Here is a 21,377-nt window from a genome sequence, read left to right as displayed (position 1 = left end):
GCACGCTCCGTGCACGCTCCGTGCACGGTGTGGCTTACATTCAGGTGCCTCGATCACCTGGGAAGTACGGTAACTTGGTCTGACAAACAATTAGAGTTAAATTGGACCATTTTGTCCGTGCAGCCGACCACTCACAGCAGAGTCTGAAAGTTTGGACAGTTTAGCGCTTAGAGAGACAACTTGGTCACAATAAATGAATGTATGCCTTCCAGGGAGAAGATTTTTATTTGTTCCAGCTGTAATGTTGATGTTTGGACTTTTTGAATTGCAAGAAGAAATTAGGTATCACTGTCTCCTTCCTTTAACATCAAAATATGCACCAGTCTTCCTTTTGTTTACATGACAACAGCAGAGCTAACTACGATAGTAAGATACTAAGTTTGCGAACAGGACTTTTGGCGCATTAGCAGATAAGTAAACATTTATTTGCAATAACTAAACAAAACCTCAACATTTGAGTTAGTACCCAGATCGTAAACTGTTTGGCCCACATCTGCAGTTTTTGTTTGGCTCGTATTTGGGCTCGACAGATGGGGGTGACTCTATGTGAGTCTGACCACCAAAACTCTGCAGAATCAGCACCTGATGCGGGCCGGTCTGCCGACCCGGCTGCCCTCACAACCTCGCTGAAATGATGTTTACATAAAAAAAACTTGATTCCAGTTCAAGTTTTCTGAAGTTATCATGAAACAGTCACATTCTTTCAGACAAGGGAACCCACATGTAGTCCAGCGGGAACCCGGACATGACCAGAACATGTGTGTACACACACAACCCAGCCAAGACTCAAACCAGCAACTATCTAATGAAACTATATGCTGACCACTTCACCACCTTGTAGCCTGACTGAAATGTGAAAAGAGGACATAGAAAAGATGGAGACATGCCTGTCCAGTCCATCAGTCCATAAACATGCAACAGCATGGAGAATAATCTGCCGCCTTAGCATCATCTGGCTGCGGTGTCAGAAGTTCCTGGACTGTCGCAATGAGCAATCAGTCAATTAATCGCACGATAAGAAAAAAATGTGCACAATAAGTTTGCCAGACGCAATCATTTTTATTTGTCTTTCTTTTCTCTCTCGAGGACCACGTTTGTTTAAAGACAATATTAACTAAACTTGGTAAAACAACAAGCTTCCATCTGCACATCAACTGCAGTTTTCCCAGCTGGGAAAAAAAAGACATTAAAAAACTTCCTGACAGTCTAGAATCCACAGTCGGTGTTTAACAGACAGATTAAATACAAACAGGACAGTGCAACATGGTGTGCAGCGTGGTTGGTGAAGCCATGCTGTCCTTTATAATATGGTTAAAATGGTGACATTTTAAAAATGTTGCAAACATTTACAGCCAGTAGGAATCACCTGGATGAACAAACATGTTACAAACGGCATTTCCACAACTTTACAGTGGCATGAATATGACATACTGATGACGTTTAAAGACATTCAGTTTTACCATTCCACCTCTGGTCAAGTCCAAACATGTCCCCTTATATGAGCTTCACTATACTCTATGTAACTGTGTTACATGGTGTTTAGAGACCACAAGTTCCAGATAACCATGTTGCTAAAACCTCAGGAGAAATCCTGATTTGTTTTAGCAGACTGGATGAGCATAAACTAGTCTGCTCATTGAACTAAATGTTCTTTAGAAATCAAAGCACATTGATCTTTGAAAGGATGTACTAGCAGTATTATGGCGTTATTGATATTTTAGTTGAAAATGGCCTCAAAATGTCAACAATAATCACTTTGCACGATGTTATCATATATCGCAATAATTTCTGAGACAATTAATCACATGGAGAAATTTGTTACCGTGACAGGCCTAAGTTAACCAGACCCATATCCAGTCCAGGACATCTGGGACATCATGTCTTGTTCCATCTACCACCACCATGTCGCACCACAGACAGTTCAGTGGTTGACTGAGGCCAATACTGAAAAGTATCAGAAATAACCAGTTTGGTTTGAAAAAAAGACACAGTTTATATTCAAAGGAGGTTTATGTTAAAGTGAGGAAGAGCCAGAAATGATGTGGAGTTCAAATGAAGTCCAGCGACCCCCAACGACGGTGTCTGTCCTCTGTAGTTCCTGTTCCAAAGAGCAGGAACAAATACTTGTACAGTAAAAAGCTTTAAGGTAAAAGTAATTTTCACTTTATGATACATTTGGTATATTTTTTGGATCTATGGACATATTTAAACTAGATTGCACGAACCATTTTAATCCATCCAGTACAGAGAAATTCCCAGTCCGATCACATCATGCCAATAGTATCTGTACCGTAACGGTACAATAAAACTGTGTATGTCGTAAGATGTTTAGTTAAGGGAAACCAGGATGTTGCATCAAACCTTTATTTGATTTAGTTCTCAGGAAGAACTCCCTTTTTGACAGGAAGATACCTCCAGCCAAACCAGACCCTGGGCCCTGGGGGGGGGGGGGGACAGGATGGAGACATGAACGGAAAAACACCAAAACAAAGAAAACCAGCAAAGAGTGAAAAATCTAGAAAACTTCAACTGAAGTTTTCATTTTCAAACATTTCTCTGAATGTGAAATTCACATTCCCCCCCCTTTACACACACACACACACACACACACACACACACACACACACACACACACACACACACACAGTGGTGTGTTTTAGTTTTCAGCGTTGTGAAGTCTGATCCTCCCACTTTGGCCCAAATGATGAGCTTATTTAAAACAGTTTGGGAATTGGATGCTTTGTGTAAAAGGACGTAATCGCTGCGTGGATTTTGTTTTTTAACCTTTCATCTGTTTCCAGCGGTCAGCGTGTTCTCTGCCCCCCCATCATACAGTATAGGTCTCACGGAGGTGAGCGACCTCACAGAGCTGTTTAAATAAGGTTTCCTCCCTAAGGCACACACTGGAGCTGCTGCCAGACGGCGTTTTCTGTTGACTCTGCTCCGCTGCAGCTGCTCCGAATGCAAAGAGCAGAATTGTGCAAGAAGTGGAATTGAGTCTTAAAGTAAAAGAAAAAAGAGGGATTTGTAAGATTTATGAACTTGGATAGGTGGAGTACCGTAGCTCAGCGGCTCAGGCCATCTTGGCGGCGGGCGGACGGAGGGATCTGAAGTTTATCCTCTCTACCGTCCTCCAGCGATCCATCTGGAGAAACCATTAGTTCCCTTTGATGAGCCAGATGGACGAACATAAGAAACCTGCGTTTGGTTGTCATGCTTTCTGCAGGCTTGTGTTTTACTCTAGACGAAGAGCCAGGACTTTAGTATGAACAGGTTACATCCATCTTGGCTCAACTTTTTAATTACTTTTGAAATATCATCATGTAACATGATAATGTACCTTTAACCGTATCGAAATGAAAGCATTACAACATGTACAACAGAGGTGTATAAAGTAGAAGTAAAGTAGAAGTCCTGCCATGTGTTTGGATCTACCGATGCCTTTAGAACAGCTGTTTTCACCAACAGGATCATCAGAAGCTGATTACATTCAGCTGGTTTAGTGACTGGACTTCTACTCTCTACTTCTACTGTATACATCTCTGGTTGGACGTCTGATTAACCGCTTCTCCAACCACTTCCCTCTGAATGGCTCTATGTGTATTGTTTGTGCTGGTTATTCTCCCAACCAACCAACCGTGCGGTGCAATGGCGCCACACATTATCGCCATGGGGAAAAGTTTGCAAATGGGAAACTTTTCACTGCTTTCCTGCTTGGAGACACAGCCGCAACATCGTCGGCTCGCCCGAGTTCACCAAACATAACCTTCCACATACAGAAATATGATAGTAAAGTTTAACACTGGTCACTGCGCTGGAACACCCTGGCTTTATAATCCACAGACGCTCACACCACCAACAAGGTTGCTGAAGATGTCGGTTGTGCAGAACTACGAAGTCCTTGTTGGTGCTTCACCCTTTCTTAAGAATTTAATTTGGATCCAAACACTTAATAATGACTATTTTCTCCACATCCTGGTCCCTGGCCTCCTCATTTAACGCATCCTTTTCGGCATTTTAACATCTTTCTCTCTCTTCTTGTGTTCTGTCCAGTCGGTTCTACTATGCTGCTGTCATTTTACAAGTAAGATTGATTAATAATTTATTATTTGACCAGATAAAATAGATAAATTCAAATGCTTCAATAAACAATTAAACATGTTAGTGTCAAATTGATTTATGCATTTATTTATATTGTACCTCATGTCTTTGTTAAATATCATTACAAAACATATTTTAACACAGAATCCCGTTGTTTAACATTTGACAATTAATGATATCAGAACTACATCTCTGCCCGTTGTAACAAACCAAACCGTGTGAAAAATCAGGTAAAACTTATTGTTGTGGTTGTTCCTATGCAATGGAGGCACATGGGAGACGCATCCAAGATGTCGGCACGATGAGACGTCAGCTCGTAGAGGCAGCTTGACACAATGAGGCGTCTTTATTATGTCTACGCCATAGACTGTATATAAAAAGATGGGCGGAGCCTCCGTGACGTCACCCGTAGGTTTCTGAAGAGCTGAATTGAAGCTCAGAGGGCGGTTCCTACCATCACCATGTTGTCAGGGTCGTGTGTAAAATACATATATGGGCAAAGAGTTGGAGCTGAGAGGGGGGCTGTGAACGTCATGATTGAAATCGAGCAAACTACGACCTATCTGTAGCAAAGAGCTAACCTAGCTAACCCGGAGATAACAGGAGCAAACCAGCTAACGGAGGTTAGCGGGCTAAAGCTAAGTCACATTGTTAATGGGCTAAAAACCGCGGTTGTTTTTCGTTCTTCTTACTTGAAGCGGGAAATACGCCGAACTTCGAGATTAAATTACTTTTAAATGGGAGAGTAGAAAAAAATACCCCGAACTTCGAGATTAAATTACTTTTAAACGGGAGAGTAGAAAAAAATTCCCTCCCCCCCACAGTTGTCATGAAGGTAAACCTGACCTATTAAACCTAAAATAGATTTTTGTACCAGGCTGTAAACATGTTTATTTCTGCTGTAAACATGTTTATTTCTGCTGTGAAGTTGGTCTTTTTAACATGGGAGTCTATGGGGATTGTTGTGCAGCCCCTAGTGGATGAAGGGGGAATTGCAGTTTTATGCACTTCCACATAGGCTTCACTTTTAACCACCCGAGGCATCCTTCAACCTTTCATATACGGTCTATGGTTTATGTCTAAAACTGCATGATGTCAGACTTGTAGTGTAAAAACTAACCACTGGGAGGCAGAAGACAATTTTCAGACTGTAAAAAAGAGGATTTTGAGTAACGTTTCTACCAGAAAGAGATGCCATAGGTCTCAGAAAGTCTTTCAGATAACATATACATGACATCACACTGGCCAACAACACTGTCGCTGGGAGACGTGTTGCTGATTCACTCTGACGCGATGCTTAGCTCTCTCTGTCTTTGTCATGTGAGAAATAGCAAAGACCAGCAGAGGCTCCTTAACAAGGACTTCAAATCCTTACTGTGGAACTGATGTGTGAAAAGGGCTGGTGAATTTCACTGTTTAAGTCTCATACAGCCAATAAATCATTGAATTTGGTTCCTCCTGTAAGATTCCACAAGTAATGTCTGTGAGATCTGAAAGGTTTTACAGTATTTACTGATTTATTTGTAGATTCTTCTGTTGTCTTGCTCTTTGGGACCATGCTGGTGATTTAAAGCCTGAGGTTTGAAGAATGAGGCCCCTCTGTTGAAACCTACCGCCGTCTTGTCGTTTGCTGCAGATCTGTGCACGAGCACGCCTCAGACTGCAGAGGAGCTGGAGAGCAGGAACAAGCTGCTGCGTCTTCTGGACTCGGTGATCGACGCTCTGGTCTGGGCCATCTCCAAACTGGGTCTGTCAACACAACAGCAGACTCTGCGGCTCTGCCACCTCACCATGCTTCTCTCCCACATCCGCCATGTCAGGTACACACACCGACTGCGAGACACACTCCGAGAGTCCAAGCAAGATCAGCAAACATGCTCGTCAGAAAACTCGTCTCGCTTCTTCATCAGTTCATTCACACTCTGCGTTAACGCTGCACGGCTTTGTGAATCCAGGATGTATTAAAGGACTAGTTTAAAAATTTATTTAACTTTTTTTTTTAGAAAGTTAATATTTAAAAATTAAAGGAAAAATATCTAGTTTGTTTCTAAATAATTGTGTAAAAGCATTAATTACTTTGATTTAGAGATTTTTATGTAGAAATAATATTAAAATCTCTTAGTGAAAAGGATTAAGGTTAAGGGATATACAGTAAAATATGTAGGTTTTTTTGTGAAAAAGCAGACTGGCTTCAGGTGTTTCTCTGAGATTCATGGTAAAAACTGGAGAATAAATGCTGGACAACGTTCTGTTTTATGTCTACATGTAAAGGTCAGATTCATAAAGCAGTTAATGGGACACTGAAAGCATCTTACAGATGCATTTTGTGTTATTTTTAACTATTCAAGCGGATATTCTGTGTAAGGAAGCTCCAGCGACCGCTGCTGTAATCCTCCATCTTTAAAATGAAATTTATTTTGAGGTTTTTGAAAAAAAAAATTATTTTAGTTCTTTTAAAACCCATCAACATATCTGAATCTTGGGGTCTGAAAAGAAACGAGTGCTTCAGCGACACTTTCACTTTCTCTTCTGTCTTACTCTGACGGAGCAGTGAAGGTGGGCGGGGCTTTCTTCTCGTGAACGTGCACGACCTGGAGGAGATGACCAATCACTGAGTCCCTCCATGGGACGGCACTAAAATATCAAAGTAGAAAAAAGTCTCTAAGACCCAGTCGTTTTCAGCACCATGGAAACCGAAAGTAGAGACATTCTGGAAACGTTTGCTGTTGACTTGTCCGATGAGGATTCAACACTTTGACACATAAAGAGCTCAGAAGTCGCATCACCTTTATCAGATTTTATAGATTTATAAAAGTTGCTGCTCAGAGATCATAACTTTCTCTTAAAAAACCTCAAAACATACAAACATCTTTAGTCTGTGATATTATTATGGGCTGTCTCTGCCATCAGGCTCAGTGTCGTCCCTCCTCTCCACAGTAACAAAGGCATGGACCATCTGTCCACCATGAAAAGGAAGAATGTGGTGTTAGTGTACGATCTCCTCCTGGAGATGCTGGATGCCAACACCTCCAGCAGCACCAGTCAAACCGGCTCATCCTCGCCAAACTCTGACATCTTCTCCGACCAGCAACCATACCCCCCACCGCCGTCCCAGCTCCAGCCTGACTCAGCCGTGACCGCCGACCCCACCATGCTTCTACAGACACCAGCTGACATCCAGATCCTGGACAAGCACCTGCAGGCTCCGCCCCTCCGGTCCACACCTCCATCACAGAGCTTACTAGGATCTCAACCCAACAGGGACGAGTAAGTTTCAGTTTTCACTTATTAACAGTATTTATATTTATCCTGCGATGGACTGGCGACCTCGTACCGACGTTACGTCTGTTAAATAACTGGCATAATGTCACCCCCCCCCCCTGCAGTTTCATCCCACCGGAGCAGTGGTCGCTGGACGCAGGGGACGGGTGTCCCACCGAGCCAGCTACCTACATTATTCCTGACCGAGTTGTCATGGAAACCACCCTAGAGGGGTGACAGGACTAAAAGACTGAACCTCAGAGGGTTTACACAAGCCCCACTTCCCCACCTAAAAAAACACACACACACACACATACACACACAATGCATTGTTGGGTTTCTTTTTTAGATGTTTTTAGTGTTTTTTGCAAGAAAAAAAAAACTTTTTGACTGACTGGATTTTGTGATGGTAAATATTTTTGTGAACGTGCACTACAGTACATGTTCAGTACGAACATTACTGAACCTCTGCCAGACAGTTTGGGCTCATTTTTAAAAAAAAATCTACATTATTGGTATCTCTTTTTTCAAGTTGATGTAACGATCAGAGCATGCCACCTACCCATCTCCTCTGCCTTCCATGTGTGCATGTCGTCCACACAGCCAGGACCTTCTGCCGTTCGCTGTGGATCATTACACCTAGAAGAGGACACTGATCTCTGTTATGCTGCTCTGTAATGTCCTCTTTTACTACTATTATGTACCTGAGTGTTTTTAATCTGTGTCTGTCCATGCAGTATTTTTCTACCCTTGTGCCAAGTGTCAGTGGAGCTGAGAGGCAGCAGTATGTGGCCTTTTACTAAAGTGACTGTTAAGATTTTCTCTGTCTAGTAAAACTAAGGCTGAATTTACACCACTGGATGCAGAACGCAGCGGTTCATTTTACTCAAGCTAAACCAAAGTAGGTCTTAAACTGACATGGTAACCAATGTAAAAGCTTTATTGATAGATTACATCACATGAAAGTGCATTTGGTTAACAAACCAAGCTAATGAACCAAGCTAATCTTTCAAAATGTAAACAGTGAAAATAAAACTAATGAACTCTGCATTTCTATAAATTGGAGTATGCAAATATGCTAACTAGTGCTATGCTAGTATGCATGTGGACACACTGATAAACAAGCAAACAGAAGCTACTAAGTCAAGTTTTCTACCTTTTAACATTATTTAACATCTTTTAAACTTGTTTAAGGTGCATTTTGATTCAAATTTTAGTTCATTGTTAGTATATGAATATATGCTAAACAGTAGCAACATGCTAATTGGCATTAAATCACATTAGCTATGCAAAAACAGATAAACTGGATCTAAGCTAGTGATGAAAACTAAAGAAAGAATTTATTTCTTTCATGCATTGTTGGTCTTTAAATAAGTATTTTTATACATCTAAAACTAGTTTGTATTAAGTTTTAGTGAATTACTCATTTTAACCATTCACATGGTTTAGTTTTCATTTTGCCAAACAAAATTAAATGAACAGTTTTGGATAAAATTCTTAAAAGACATCATGAGTTTTCTTTGTGGACTGCCTCTGCTAACACGTTTTCATCGGTAGTGGTGTAAATTCAACCGTAGCATCAGATTATCTCACCATGGCAACGTGCTGACTAGCATTTCTTCCCTGTGGCTTGTACATGCATGAAACCACACACAACAAACTGATGCTGAACATGTTCTAGTTTGTGGCTTTGTGAACAACACACTTATTCATATTGCAGTTCTTGCCTGTCTGTCCTGTCAGCTCTCAGACAGGGTCTTTGTCAAAACCAGTGATACAGTAAACATACCGGAGCAAATCAACATGGTTTATTATCACTCAAATGATCATCTTTACATCCCATAAATAAAGATCACAAAATACAGCAAACTTACAGGTTTTTTTCTTGCTTCTCCTCCGTTGTTTCTCTGAGAAGAGTTTGAAGCTGAGATTATTTACACCATCACAGAATCTTCTGTAAAATTTAGGACCAATATTAACAATGTTGTACATTAAATAATTTTAGATGAATATTAGCTACATTCAGTGGCCAAAGGGTTTCTTACATTCAAGTCTAGCGTGTTGCCGTGCTGCAACAGAGTGTTTTAAAGCAGGTAAATATTTGCCTCAAGGGTCAAACTGTTCTGATTAAATCATATATTGTTGGGTACGTTACACACCTTCACAAAAGTCCAGATTTGTCTCCTAAAAAAGACAGAGCCACAACCTTTTTGTGCGTTTCTGGATGACAGCTGTTTCTCAGCACTGCTACTCCATCTTTAATCAACCAAATTGTTTGGTTGTTTATTTCTTCCCTTTAACTAGACTGACTGGTGCTTTACACATCGTAGGAAAGCCTGATTAGTCACCTTTACGGCATGGTGTAACTTGTGAGAATGGTGAATCTGTGCAATGATCAACACAGCTAAAAATGTGAGTAGTGCACAAAAAATGTGCCAAAGTCCCCCAGTGGGTATTCAGCCTTGTTTCCTGTGGACTACGGGTCTGAGTTTAGAGGATAAGTACTGACCATTTTCTTTTCTTCTAAACAAAGATCAGGAGAAAAATATTAGAGCCCTTCATGATCCATCAAGATCCAAAATCATTTCAAGTTACAGCTTGTAAAAGTGACTAATCATGTGGATGACAGAGGTTAGACAACAAATGCAATGTTTACTGGGTCAAATGTCTTTCGCTGGAGGGGGACAGAAGGGTGGGCAAAGGGTGATACTGGTGTGGGCAAAGGGTGATACTGGTGTGGGTTAGGGTAGAGGTATCCTTAATGGAACTGAAACTGAGGCTTTCTGCATTTTTGCAGAACAAATTTTTAGTGATTTACTAAAATATTCAAACTTTTCAATATGTTTTTTTTTTTTTAATATAAATGTAGGGAAATATTTAATCATACTGGCTCTGAGATAGATGGGATGCCAACTTTGACAGTAAGTCAGTACAACTTGATTTGAGGTAACTTCAGCATCATACTCTAAAAGGATTTGCCCGTCGCTTTCGCAGTAGTTTTCTATCAAATAGATTAAATATGATTTATTCAACACAACCATTGGAAGCTTTGTGGTTCCTTTAACAACAGAAAGTCTGCAGAGGAGTTGCTGCCATCATTTTTAAAAGCTTAAATGCCTCCTAAATCTAACAACAAAATACTGTACAAAATGTGCCATCAACAAGCTGCCACCTCCTATGAAAAGTGCAGAACGTTGGCAGTGGTAAAAATGGCTGGTGTCCTCATTCACGACTTTATGCTTTGGTTTTTACTGTCATTTATCCTTCATTTCACACACTACTGCAAGTGTACAAAGTATTAGTTACTGAAATGAATCATTTTCTGAAACTTAAAGGCTTTTCTTGCCTTTACACTGTTTATGGAGGGTGTTCGGCAGGATGTCAAATGGCAATTGTACATTAGTTTAAAAAGTGAATTCACAAACTTAAAAACAAACCAATTATATGGCTTCTCATTCAAAACAATAAATAAATAATTTTTAAATAAAGCAATAAAATTTTGCGCCACACACGAATCCCTCGCAGGTGTAGGGTGTTGATATGAGCTTCTCCTTAACGCTCTACATCGGGTTTCATCCTGTTCTGAGCCGGACTTGCGAGCATTGTGCTGGCGTTCACGTGGGCGGAGGGCCATTGGTGTAGCGCAGCATCGGGTATAAGGATCGGGCAAAGTTGTTGGACAGTTTACAGCTGTAGTCCTCGTCAGTCAGAGGCACCAAGCAGATCAGAACCAGCAGCAGAAAAAAGATCAGGTGGAGAGGGAAGGCAGCTCGTAAGATCCGATAGAGGAAGGGCCGGTGGGGAGACGAGTCCCTCTTATCCTCCCTGCATGTGGACAAACGTCAGAGGTGGAAACCTTGTTAATTGTTACTTAACTAATTCAACACTAAAATATGTTTTATATATATATATATATATATATATATATATATATATATATATATATATATATATATATATATATATATATATATATATGTATATATATATATATACACACACATATTGGCTTGCATTATTTTTATGTATATGTACAGGTAGTTTGGTGAGTTCGGTGAGTTAAATCACTGTGATATCACTCCGTTACAGGGCGTCACCATAGCAACGCGTTAATCAAATGAGTTGCTTTTAAAAGGTGAATGAGAGCAACATGCTGTAGCTTGGAAGCTGTTGTTTATATCAAGGCAAACATAAAATAATTCCTGTACTTCAGCATGTTTAGCAACTGTATGAAATAAAAATTTGTTATAAAATGTTTGTTAACTGGGTTGGCATCATGGTATAAATGGATTAAACAACTAGGATCCACACATTAGGTGGTTATAATGAACTTCACGGCACGTTGTAGGGTTCTAGACTCTGCTTTGTGCATTATAACCATCTAACTTGAACATGAAGCAGACGACACTGGACACAGGAGGTGGAGACATAGAAAGGTACCAGAGCAGCCAAACACCAGCTGCTGGTTGACAGAACAGTCGCCAGAGACTGCAAAACCAAACGAACCTGTGCACCGTCTGGATTGCCCAGAAAGCCTACGACTTAAGGCCACACACACACATAGATCCTGGAATGCCTGAAGCTCTACAAGGTCAACGGCAACATAAGGACCTTTGTTGCAAACTAAATGAGGCTGTGGCACAAGTCTCTCATCAAATGTGGCATATATCAAGGAGATGCCCTGTCCCCACTGCTGTTCTGTATAGGCCTGAATCCCCCTCAGCCAACTAATCAACAAGACTGACAACAATCAACAAGACTAATCAACAATGGGCCCACCATCAGCCACCTCCTGTACATGGATGACATCAAGCTGTATGCTAAGAGTGAGCAGGACATCAACTCACTGATCCACACCACCAGGATCTACAGCAGGGACATCGGAATGTCGTTGGACTGGAGAAATGCGGGCGTATGATAACAAAGAGAGGGAAGGTAATCCATGCGGAGGGCATTGCACTCCCAGAGGGCAGGATAACAGATGTGGAGGAAAGCTACAAGTACCTGGGCATACCACAGGCGAATGGCAACCATGAAGAAGCCACAAGGAAAGCTGCCACAACTAAATACCTACAACGAGTGAGGAAAGTACTGAGAAGGGCAATTAACAGCTACACCCTGCCAGTGATCAGATACCCTGCTGGGATAATGAGATGGACAAAGGAGGAAGCTCAGACCACGGATGTCAAAACAGCTGCTCACCATGCATGGAGGGTTCCACCCCAAGTCCACTGTCCAGCAACCAAACACTAAACACAAGAAGGGGGCGAGGACTAGTGAGCATCAAGACCACTATCCAAGATGAAACATCCAAGCTCCACGAATACATCAGGAAGAGGCACCAAGGGATGAAGCACTTAGTGAATGTCTCAGACAATGGAGTGTGGAGGAACATGAGATGGAAGAACCATCATGGGAGGAAAAGCCCCTGCATGGGATGTACCACCGGCAGATCACAGAAGTGTCCTACATAAACAAGTCCTATCAATGGCTGGAGAGGACTGGACTGAAGGACGGCACAGAGGCACCAATCATGGCAGCCCAGGAGAAGGCCCTGAGCACCAGAGCGACCGAAGCCCAGATCTACCATACCAGGCAGGATCCCAGGTGCAGACTATGCAAAGGAGCCCCTGAAACAATCCAGCACCTCACAGCGGGGGGCAAGATACTGGCAGGCAAAGAATACATGGAGCGCCATAACCAAGTAGCTGGCATAGCTTACAGGAACATCTGTGCAGAATATGGACTGGAGACCCCCAAGTCCCAGTGGGAAACTCCCCCCAAAGGTGGTGGAGAATGAGAGGGCTAAGATCTTCTGGGACTTCCAGATCCAGGCAGATAAAATGGTGGTGGCCAACCAAGCGGACATAGTGATCATGGATAAGCAGCAGAGGAAAGCCATAGTGATATATATATATATATATATATATATATATATATATATATATATATATATATATATATATATATACATATATCTATATATATATATATATATATATATATATATATATATATATATATATATATATATATATATATATATATATATATATACATATATCTATATATATATATATATAGATATATGTATATATATATATACATATATATATAAACTTTTTTGTACCCGGACATTGGAAACATATGAGGTAAAATCTGTTATAAAAGACAATATGAAGTGATAAAATTTTATGTTTTCAGGCTTTAATAACTTCTGAATTTGTTGATTTTAGGTGAAACTAAAATCCATACCTTCCCGTCGCTGGTTGTCTGACAGCGGCTCCCTGTGAACCCGACTGGTCCTGAAACACAAGTCATGTCAGAGTGTTCATGAAAACATGTCCAGATAAAAACATTGCATGGTATTGTTGTTAATACATTAATGTTAGTAAACTGTTTGTTCCTTTTTACCAGCAACTATCAGCTACACTGTGACCTTAAGGTGCAGTTTAACTACAACAATTCCATGTGGTTGTTTTTACAGTAAGAACAGTATCATGTGCTGATATAAGAACTTTAAAAAACAACTAGAGGTTTTGCAAATACACAGATGTACCTTATGCAGCAGCAGAGGTGAACTCAGTGTTCCCAGGCCGATGCTGTCCATGTCAGAGCTGGAAGAGCAGGTCTCCTGAAACACAGACAGTAGACAAACAGTCCGTCAGATAAGACTAACCAAAGCAGTCTTCCAGCAATAACCTGCAGTTACCTTCTGTTTTGATTTGCTCAACACAAGCGCTTTGGATGATTTACCCTGACACAAACAGACACTTGATCCGAGTGGGCAAAAAACTCTCCGAGTGGGTCGGGGAGCAGAGATGACATGAACAACAGTCGTCCAGATGGATCGGTGGTTACTGACCTTCAAAACTGACTGCCGCAAGACTTGGATAAATTTGCTTATTGAGTAGGAAAAAAAAAAACAGTTTTTACTCTTTTATTAGACAGTCTTTAATTTTATGGCGAAGTCAGTACCTGGTACTGCTTTGTTCTATCTGCTGATCTTTTCTGAATATAAAAATATGATTTTAGGTGAGTAAAAGTAAAAATGAACCTGCTGGAAGAAACTGTGAAATTACCGGTCTGTCTTATTTCTTCAGATTTCATCCATAAACGAGACAAAATAAGCCATGTGGTATCGACAGAGAAGATTTGGATCTTTTTATTTCTCATCTGTGAAACCCCAAATACTCATATCTGCTGTTTGTCCCACTCACGCGTGTTCCTGCCAAACGTGGCGGCATTTAAAATGGAAATAAATGGTTTTTCAACAGCATTTATGGCCACAAAGCACTGAAATGACAAAAAAAAAAAACTCCTTTACATTTGTTTTGTGCTAATTAGTAGTAATTAGCAACAATTAGTAATTGTTGTTACCAATAAGTACAGGTTTAAATATTTCCATCAGGTTGTATTTACGTGTCTTACCTGCTCTATACTGAGAAATACTACGTTGTTTTTACAAATAACTTTACCGTTCATCACGGATATAATGACAGAAGCACCAACTGTTTCCACTAAACTGAACTACATACAACACATTGACCGGCGTAGGTGGTACCTCTGCGTAAAACTAGTACAAAAACAGAAGTCTCCCTCCATACTTGTCTTTAACCCCTTATGTCTGAACAGATATATATAATAACAAAGTAAAACCATAAAAAAAGACAAAAAAAAAGAAAAAGGCAGCGTGTAACTTTTGAGCCAAACATCAGCCTAATGTGATTAATAATGGATGATATCTGGAGTATACAGAGCTTGATGCGTGTCGGCACTCCGAGGCGAACCAGAACTCTGTAGGAGCGGATCCGTCTCTCATGGGGTCATGTGATCTGAAGCGCTTTGCTTGCTGGCTGAACGTATATAAAAGGTGAAAACGGCGTCTGAAGAGGCCAGAAAGAGAAAGCCGGAAAGGGATCGCTCCAGAGGAAAGTCCTCGTGCTGCTTGGAGTCTGATGGAAGAACTGTGTGGATGTAAAACCCACTCTGCTAGCAGACTGCTAAGTTGCAAAATGTGATGAACGTTTTCACATCTTTCCGCCCACGTTCATTTAAAACAAGGCATTAAACACCTGACGAGCTGCAGAACGTTGCAGGACACATCTGTGTCTTTATTTTGCTGTTCAGTAGAAGCTAAATGCGGCTAGCTGAAGCCAAACAGCTACAGACCAAAGCTAATATGAGTCCCTAAACATTTCACGCATGTATGGCTGGTTTGATGCAGTAAATACATAACTTCCTATACTCCTGTAAATATCAAAGTAACAGAACGTTCAGCAACCCGGCATGGTTTGGTTTTATGGTTTCAGACGCTGTTCAGTAGGAAGCAGCGTTGTCTGGCTGTGGGAAGTTACAGCTTTAGCACCCCTATAGGCCAAAAGTTACATGGTGTCCCTTTAAATATTTTAAAAATAATAACAATTTAAAAAATGAAAATAATATAAAAATAAATACAAAAGTAAATAAATAAAATCAAATTAATAAAATAAGATTTTTTTAAAAAGAGACGTGAGTTGTTGTTTTGTCTCATCATACGTCAACAATTAGCAGCCTAAAGAAAGAAGGAGAATGAAGGATGCAGTATGATGGATGTATGATGGATGTACCAGTCTGTCCTGCAGCGACCGCAGTGCTGCCGCCACCTGTCGCAGCAGCAGATGAAGTTTGTTGCCGATGACATAGACCTTCTCTTTGGCCTCCACGCCGATGTCCTCGCTGGGCTCCAGCAGCAGCTGGGAGGAGATCTCCTGCAGTGCGGAGATGTGCCAGTGTTTGCTGCGCAGCTCGTCCTGCAGGGCCTGCAGCAGGAAGAGGAATACCTTCATGATCCAGATGAAGACAGAAAGATTGTCCAGTGACAATGTGTCTCCTCACCATGAGGGCGTCCCGGCGCTGCAGCAGTGCAGGCTGTGCAGCCGACTGCGGGTTCACGGCTGCAGAACAACAGTTTCTTCTCAGCCTCAGAGAGCCACAGCAGCAGAGAGTGCAGCGTTTCATGGAACTCCTGCAGGGCAACACACAGTTTCTGAGCCACATCTCCGTATTACGTTGTTGGGGAAGCATCGGCGTGACGAACCTGGCACTGCATGAGAGCGGCGTGCAGCCTCCTCTCGCATCTCTCCAGACCGCTGCAGGCCTGCGTCCAGCTGTGATTGGCTGCGCTCAGGGCGCCCTGCAGCTCCCCGCATCTCCTCGCTGTCACCGCGCAGACAGTGACGACTGCTCAGATTGACGGAGATCATCAAGCACTTGTAACTGTTGAAGGTTTCTGCAGCTCCTTTGCAGATTAGAGGGAAATATTTGGTCAAGATGATTTTTACAGCCAGGCAGCTTCCTGAAAGTCCCGTCCGAGTCCATACCTTAAGTTTCTTGACGCTGATCTCGATGTCCCGGATGGTGGTGGACGGCGTGATGCGCTCCAGCCTCTGAAGCTCTGGCTGCACCCTGCCCAGCCAGGAAGTGAACGTCACAGAGGTCAGAGTTGAGTTTCTGCCACTGCTCCAGGTTCTGCTTGATGTCAGGATCCTTGGTGAGCGTTTCTGCTTGCAGCAGCTCCCAGCGCTCGATCACACCTGGGGAGGGAGACCACGATGACATCCCTTAACCTTTTTCTTTAACACTTGAAGCAGTTTTCGCTTGTTGAGCTCTTTAACACTTGAAGCAGTTTTCGCTTGTTGAGCGATGGAACGAATCGGATTCACATGTTTTGTGGCGTTGCTGTGTAAGCAGACATGCAGTGTGTTTTACCTGTGCTGCTCTGCTTGGTGGCCGTACTGTTGGTCAGACCTGCATCTTCAAGCTCCTCCTCATCGTTCAGGATCAGTTTCACTCTTTTTCACGCTGTTAATGCTGCCTCTGCACTCCAACATCAACTGGGCCTGAACAGGAAACACGAGCAGAGTTCACGTAAAGCTACTTCAGGTTTAACATTTGGCGTCACAGAGTCCAGGTGGGTCTTACGTAGCCCTGCTGGAGGTACGGAGCGCTACAGCTGTGTGTTGGAGAGGAGCTCAGGTCTTGGATGATCTCACGGGGAACCCGTTTCCTCTCCGGGGAACCGGGCTGATGCCAGCTAGGCAGGTCTGTCACAGACTTTACTGCAAACAGAGGAAATAACAACGGTTGGGAAAAATAATCTAATAATCGGTTCTCCATTTATCAAAAATAATATTTTTCTAAAATAAAAAAACCCAATAAAAATACAAATTAAATAGAAAAAATCTAAAAATGAAAATAAGAATAGAAGTGACAATAATAATAATAATAATAATAATTATTATTATTATTATTATTATTATTATTATTATTATAAAAGTAAAAAATATATAAATAAAAATAGGGAATAAACCAATTAAATTAAAAATGTATTTAGTGGATAAAAATAATTCAAGTAATAAAACAACCTTTTAAAAAAAAAAAACCTTTTATTTCTTAAAAATATGTTTGTAAAAAGCAGAAAATGATCCGTGAAGAACATCATCAAACCACAAATGAAAGAAATGCAGTAAATCCTGCACAGGTACAACTCAAGTTTCACGCTTGTCAGAAACTTCAAAGCATTCATTTGGAAATTTTTTATTAATCCCGGATGATCCGAGATGATAAAACAAAGGTGTGTCTGCAGATGCAGAGGAGACACGGCGAGGTTTGCAGGTGATGCAGGAGGCTGGAAGCCAACCGAGGCGGCGTTCCCTGCAGCCGCTTCAGCAGATAAACCTGACCGCTCCTCACAAGCTGTCTCTCTGCCAGATGTGAACGCTGACATCTGGAAGACAGCTGCATGTGCAGGAAGCTGTTTCTGAATCACGTCAGAAAGTCCTGCTGAAAATCCCACCTGGCAGAGCGCTGAAGAAGGGAGGCGTCCTCATCCTCCTCGTGTGATGAGGATCCTCCCACGTCCACAGTGTGGTCCCACTCCAGAGGGATGGAGTCCACGCTGACAGGGGTCTCCCTCCCCGACCGCTCAGGAGGAGGAACAAGCAGGTGGCACATCGTTTGCCGTCCAGCTGGACCTCCCCCCGCTGGTGGAGCCTCCTCCTCCTCCTTCTTCCTCCTCGTCTCCGTCCAGGAGGCACCGTTGGTCAGATTGGGGGGGTTGTCCACGTCCACGTCCTGGTCTGGCGTCTCCCTCTCCTCTTCCAGAGCCTAGCAGGTGTAGACGTTGCGTAACAGAGTCAAGCCGGTGTGTGTATGTGTGTGTGTGTGTGTGTGTGTGTGTGTGCGTGCTACTGACCGGTCTTCTGCTGACGAGGCGATGATGGAAGCGGGCCACCCGGCCGAACACCTCCTGGCAGTAGGAGTGGAGCTCCTCCAGCTCGTCCTCGATCAGCACGGCGTCCAGCGGAGCGCTCTTCTGGATCAGGTTCTCGCCGAACACGATGAGGGCGTCGATCTTGTTGCTGTTCAGGGTTATCTCCTGCTGGAAGCCCTGCGGGGGGGGGGGGGGGGGGGGGGGGGGGGGGGACCACGTCTGTCAACATCAGAGCTGTTTTTACTGCTAAACATCTGAGCTGCAGTCTCACGTTGAGCTGTCTCATCTTATCGTCCACGGCGCTCTCTGAGAAGTGCTCCACGTTGGTGAGCTGGAGGTCCATCTCTGTCAGCCACACCAGGATCCCTTCACGACTTCCTTCAAAGTCCTCTCGCTGAGACGTAAAGTGCTGAAAAGGACAATTATCCTTTTAGGAATGGATTTTCATGAAGTGTGTGATGGAGATCCATTCTAACACGACTCGTATGGAGGTGTGTGTGTGTGTGTGTGTGTGTGTGTGTGTGTGTGTGTGTGTTGGTGGGGGGGGGGGGGGATTCAGCAAACAGGCTGGTTTCCTAACGTCTGCCGTTTAGCTCTGATTAAAAATGTTATTGAAAAACTCCATGAGCTGACGATGAACAACGTCTCGGATGATGAAACGAAGACATTTTATCATTTCATAGAAAATTTGAGCTGATGTGAATCTGATGGCATCAATATGTCAGTAAGAAGTAGTTCCAGGGTGACGTTTAGCATCCTGCAGCCTGGAAACGTCTGGGAAGCGAGGAGACCAGCGGCTTTACGGTCCTGGACCTGGATTTTGGGTGAACTTCTGGAGGTCTTCCTGAGTCCATGCTGTGAATCCCAGAGTCTGTTTTTAATGCAGCGCTGCCTGAGATTCAGCTCACTTCAGGCCATGTTTCCATCCGAGACACTCCGCCTCTCTGAAACATCCCTTTCAGACCCAGTCATGTTCCTCGCCTGTTGCCAGCAGAGGTGGCAACTCCTGGTCCAGAAAGTACAAGTCCTGCTATGTTTTTGGACCTACCTCTACATCTAGAACAGGTGTTTCCACTAACAGGCTCGTTTACCTGGTAAATAATCTTCATCTTCATCTTCTGCTGCTTATCCGGGGTCGGGTCGCGGGGGCAGCAGCCTAAGCAGGGAAGCCCAGACTTCCCTCTCATTTGCCAACTCTGCGGGGGGATCCCGAAGCGTTCCCAGGCCAGCCGAGAGATATAATCCCTCCAGCGTGTCCTGGGTCTTCCCCGGGGTCTCCTCCCAGAGGGACGTGCCTGGAACACCTCACCAGGGAGGTCCAGGAGGCATCCTGACCAGATGCCCGAGCCACCTCAACTGGTTCATCTCGATGCGGAGGAGCAGCGGCTCTACTCTGATCTCCTCCTGGATGACTGAGCTCCTCACCCTATCTCTAAGGGAGAGCCCGGCCACCCTGCGGAGGAAACTCATTTCAGCCACCTGTATACGAGATCTGGTTCTTTCGGTCACGACCCACAGCTCATGACCATAGGTGAGGGTAGGAACGTAGATCGACTGGTAAATCGAGAGCTTCGCCTTCTGGCTCAGCTCCTTCTTCACCATGACAGACCGGCCCAGAGTCCGCATTACTGCAGACGCCGCACCGATCCGTCTGTCGATAAAATAAAAATAAACTCTGCTCATTAAACTCAGCTGGTTTGGTGACTGGTCGGAGCAGCTGCCAGACTGGACTTCTACTTTCTGGACCAGGAATCGCCTCCTCTGGTTCCCAGTAAACCCAATAAGTTGTCAAATCCTTCTCCAGTTTGTACGCTTTATGTTTCCAGCTGCAGCGTTTTACAGATGTGTCAGTTTCATCATCTGAAATGTTGTTTCTGTTCTACTGGGAGTAAAGCTGATGACGTTTGTAAATCCTCGCTTTGTGTTTGTCGGTGGCCGGCAGGTGCAAATACACCTCATGTTCAGAAACACGCTGCAGAAACGGGAACAGCTGCCAGAAGGAAACGCAGCTTCTTTTCTCTCACAGCGGAGCTTCTCAGACATACCTTTCCGTAAATCAGCTGATCTTTGGTTTTTGTTTGGGATTAAGCACAGCTTGCTGCAGTTTCTCTCCCTGCCTTCACGTTGCCCAAACTTCCCACCAGTTCCTCCGTTCTTCCCACCGTCAGTCGTCTCTCAGAGGGAAACGGCTGCTGGAGGACAAACATCTGAGCACCTCTGTCTGGAGTGTGAAGATGCAGCGTTTTCTTCATGCAGCTGTTTTTCATTTATGCAGTGTTTTTATAAATGGAGCGCGTTTGCACCTGTCAGGCCACCGTAGTTTTACCTACATCTATAGAAATTGGGGTCATGTGTGTGAAAATGTTTGTTTGCATCAGTTTTTAATGGGTTGAACTCAGATGTCGACATTTTGGACAATCAGACAGAAACCGAGCTGCTGCTCTGCTGCAGATGTGTTGAACCACGACGGCTTCGAGTCGCGCAGGACCTGCTCCTCTGACTAGTGCTAGTTCTCTGCAGCAACATGAGCGCTCCCCGGCTGCTCAGAGTCACATGCTGCGATGCAAACAGCTCCGTGCAAACGTGACGCCTCGCATGTTGTCTGTATCTGAGAGGTGACCTAAATCCTGGCAGCTTAGAGCAGAGCTCAGGGCAGGGAGACACTACCCAGATCAGCTGCTATGCTTCACGCTCAGCTTTGATTTCTGGGGTTTTTAGGCTGTTGTGTTTTCTTACAGAGGACGTCACTTTGTCACCTCTG

General features: G+C 43.2%; 2 protein-coding genes across 2 annotated transcripts in view; one reads left to right on the top strand and one right to left on the bottom strand.

Moving 5' to 3' along the window:
* Positions 1 to 7,599, top strand: part of LOC306772266 (estrogen receptor beta-like) — a gene marked incomplete at its 3' end in the record, with an annotated part of 39,109 nt that extends 31,510 nt beyond the window's left edge. Inside the window, exons 8-10 of the mRNA XM_079261680.1 lie at positions 5,738 to 5,921; positions 7,039 to 7,368; positions 7,488 to 7,599. Of these exons, the coding sequence (XP_079117806.1) occupies positions 5,738 to 5,921; positions 7,039 to 7,368; positions 7,488 to 7,599 (626 nt within the window). The remainder of the gene's footprint in view (positions 1 to 5,737; positions 5,922 to 7,038; positions 7,369 to 7,487) is intronic.
* Positions 7,600 to 9,198: 1,599 nt separating this feature from the next.
* LOC306772265 (uncharacterized protein) overlaps positions 9,199 to 21,377 on the bottom strand; it is a 203,972-nt gene continuing 191,793 nt past the window's right edge. The window contains 16 exon segments of the mRNA XM_079261679.1: positions 9,199 to 11,187; positions 13,618 to 13,667; positions 13,922 to 13,996; positions 15,972 to 16,027; positions 16,029 to 16,163; positions 16,240 to 16,369; positions 16,442 to 16,546; positions 16,548 to 16,809; positions 16,862 to 16,937; positions 17,113 to 17,200; positions 17,202 to 17,243; positions 17,326 to 17,462; positions 18,200 to 18,218; positions 18,220 to 18,510; positions 18,599 to 18,793; positions 18,888 to 19,025. Coding sequence (XP_079117805.1) covers positions 10,977 to 11,187; positions 13,618 to 13,667; positions 13,922 to 13,996; positions 15,972 to 16,027; positions 16,029 to 16,163; positions 16,240 to 16,369; positions 16,442 to 16,546; positions 16,548 to 16,809; positions 16,862 to 16,937; positions 17,113 to 17,200; positions 17,202 to 17,243; positions 17,326 to 17,462; positions 18,200 to 18,218; positions 18,220 to 18,510; positions 18,599 to 18,793; positions 18,888 to 19,025 — 2,010 coding nt within the window. The 3' untranslated portion in view covers positions 9,199 to 10,976.

This window comes from Telmatherina bonti (genome assembly GCF_933228915.1).
Source record: "Telmatherina bonti genome assembly, chromosome: 22".
NCBI classification, from domain to species: Eukaryota; Metazoa; Chordata; class Actinopteri; order Atheriniformes; family Telmatherinidae; genus Telmatherina; species Telmatherina bonti.
Note: the sequence above shows the minus strand (reverse complement) of the source record. Positions and strands in the feature narration are given on the sequence as shown.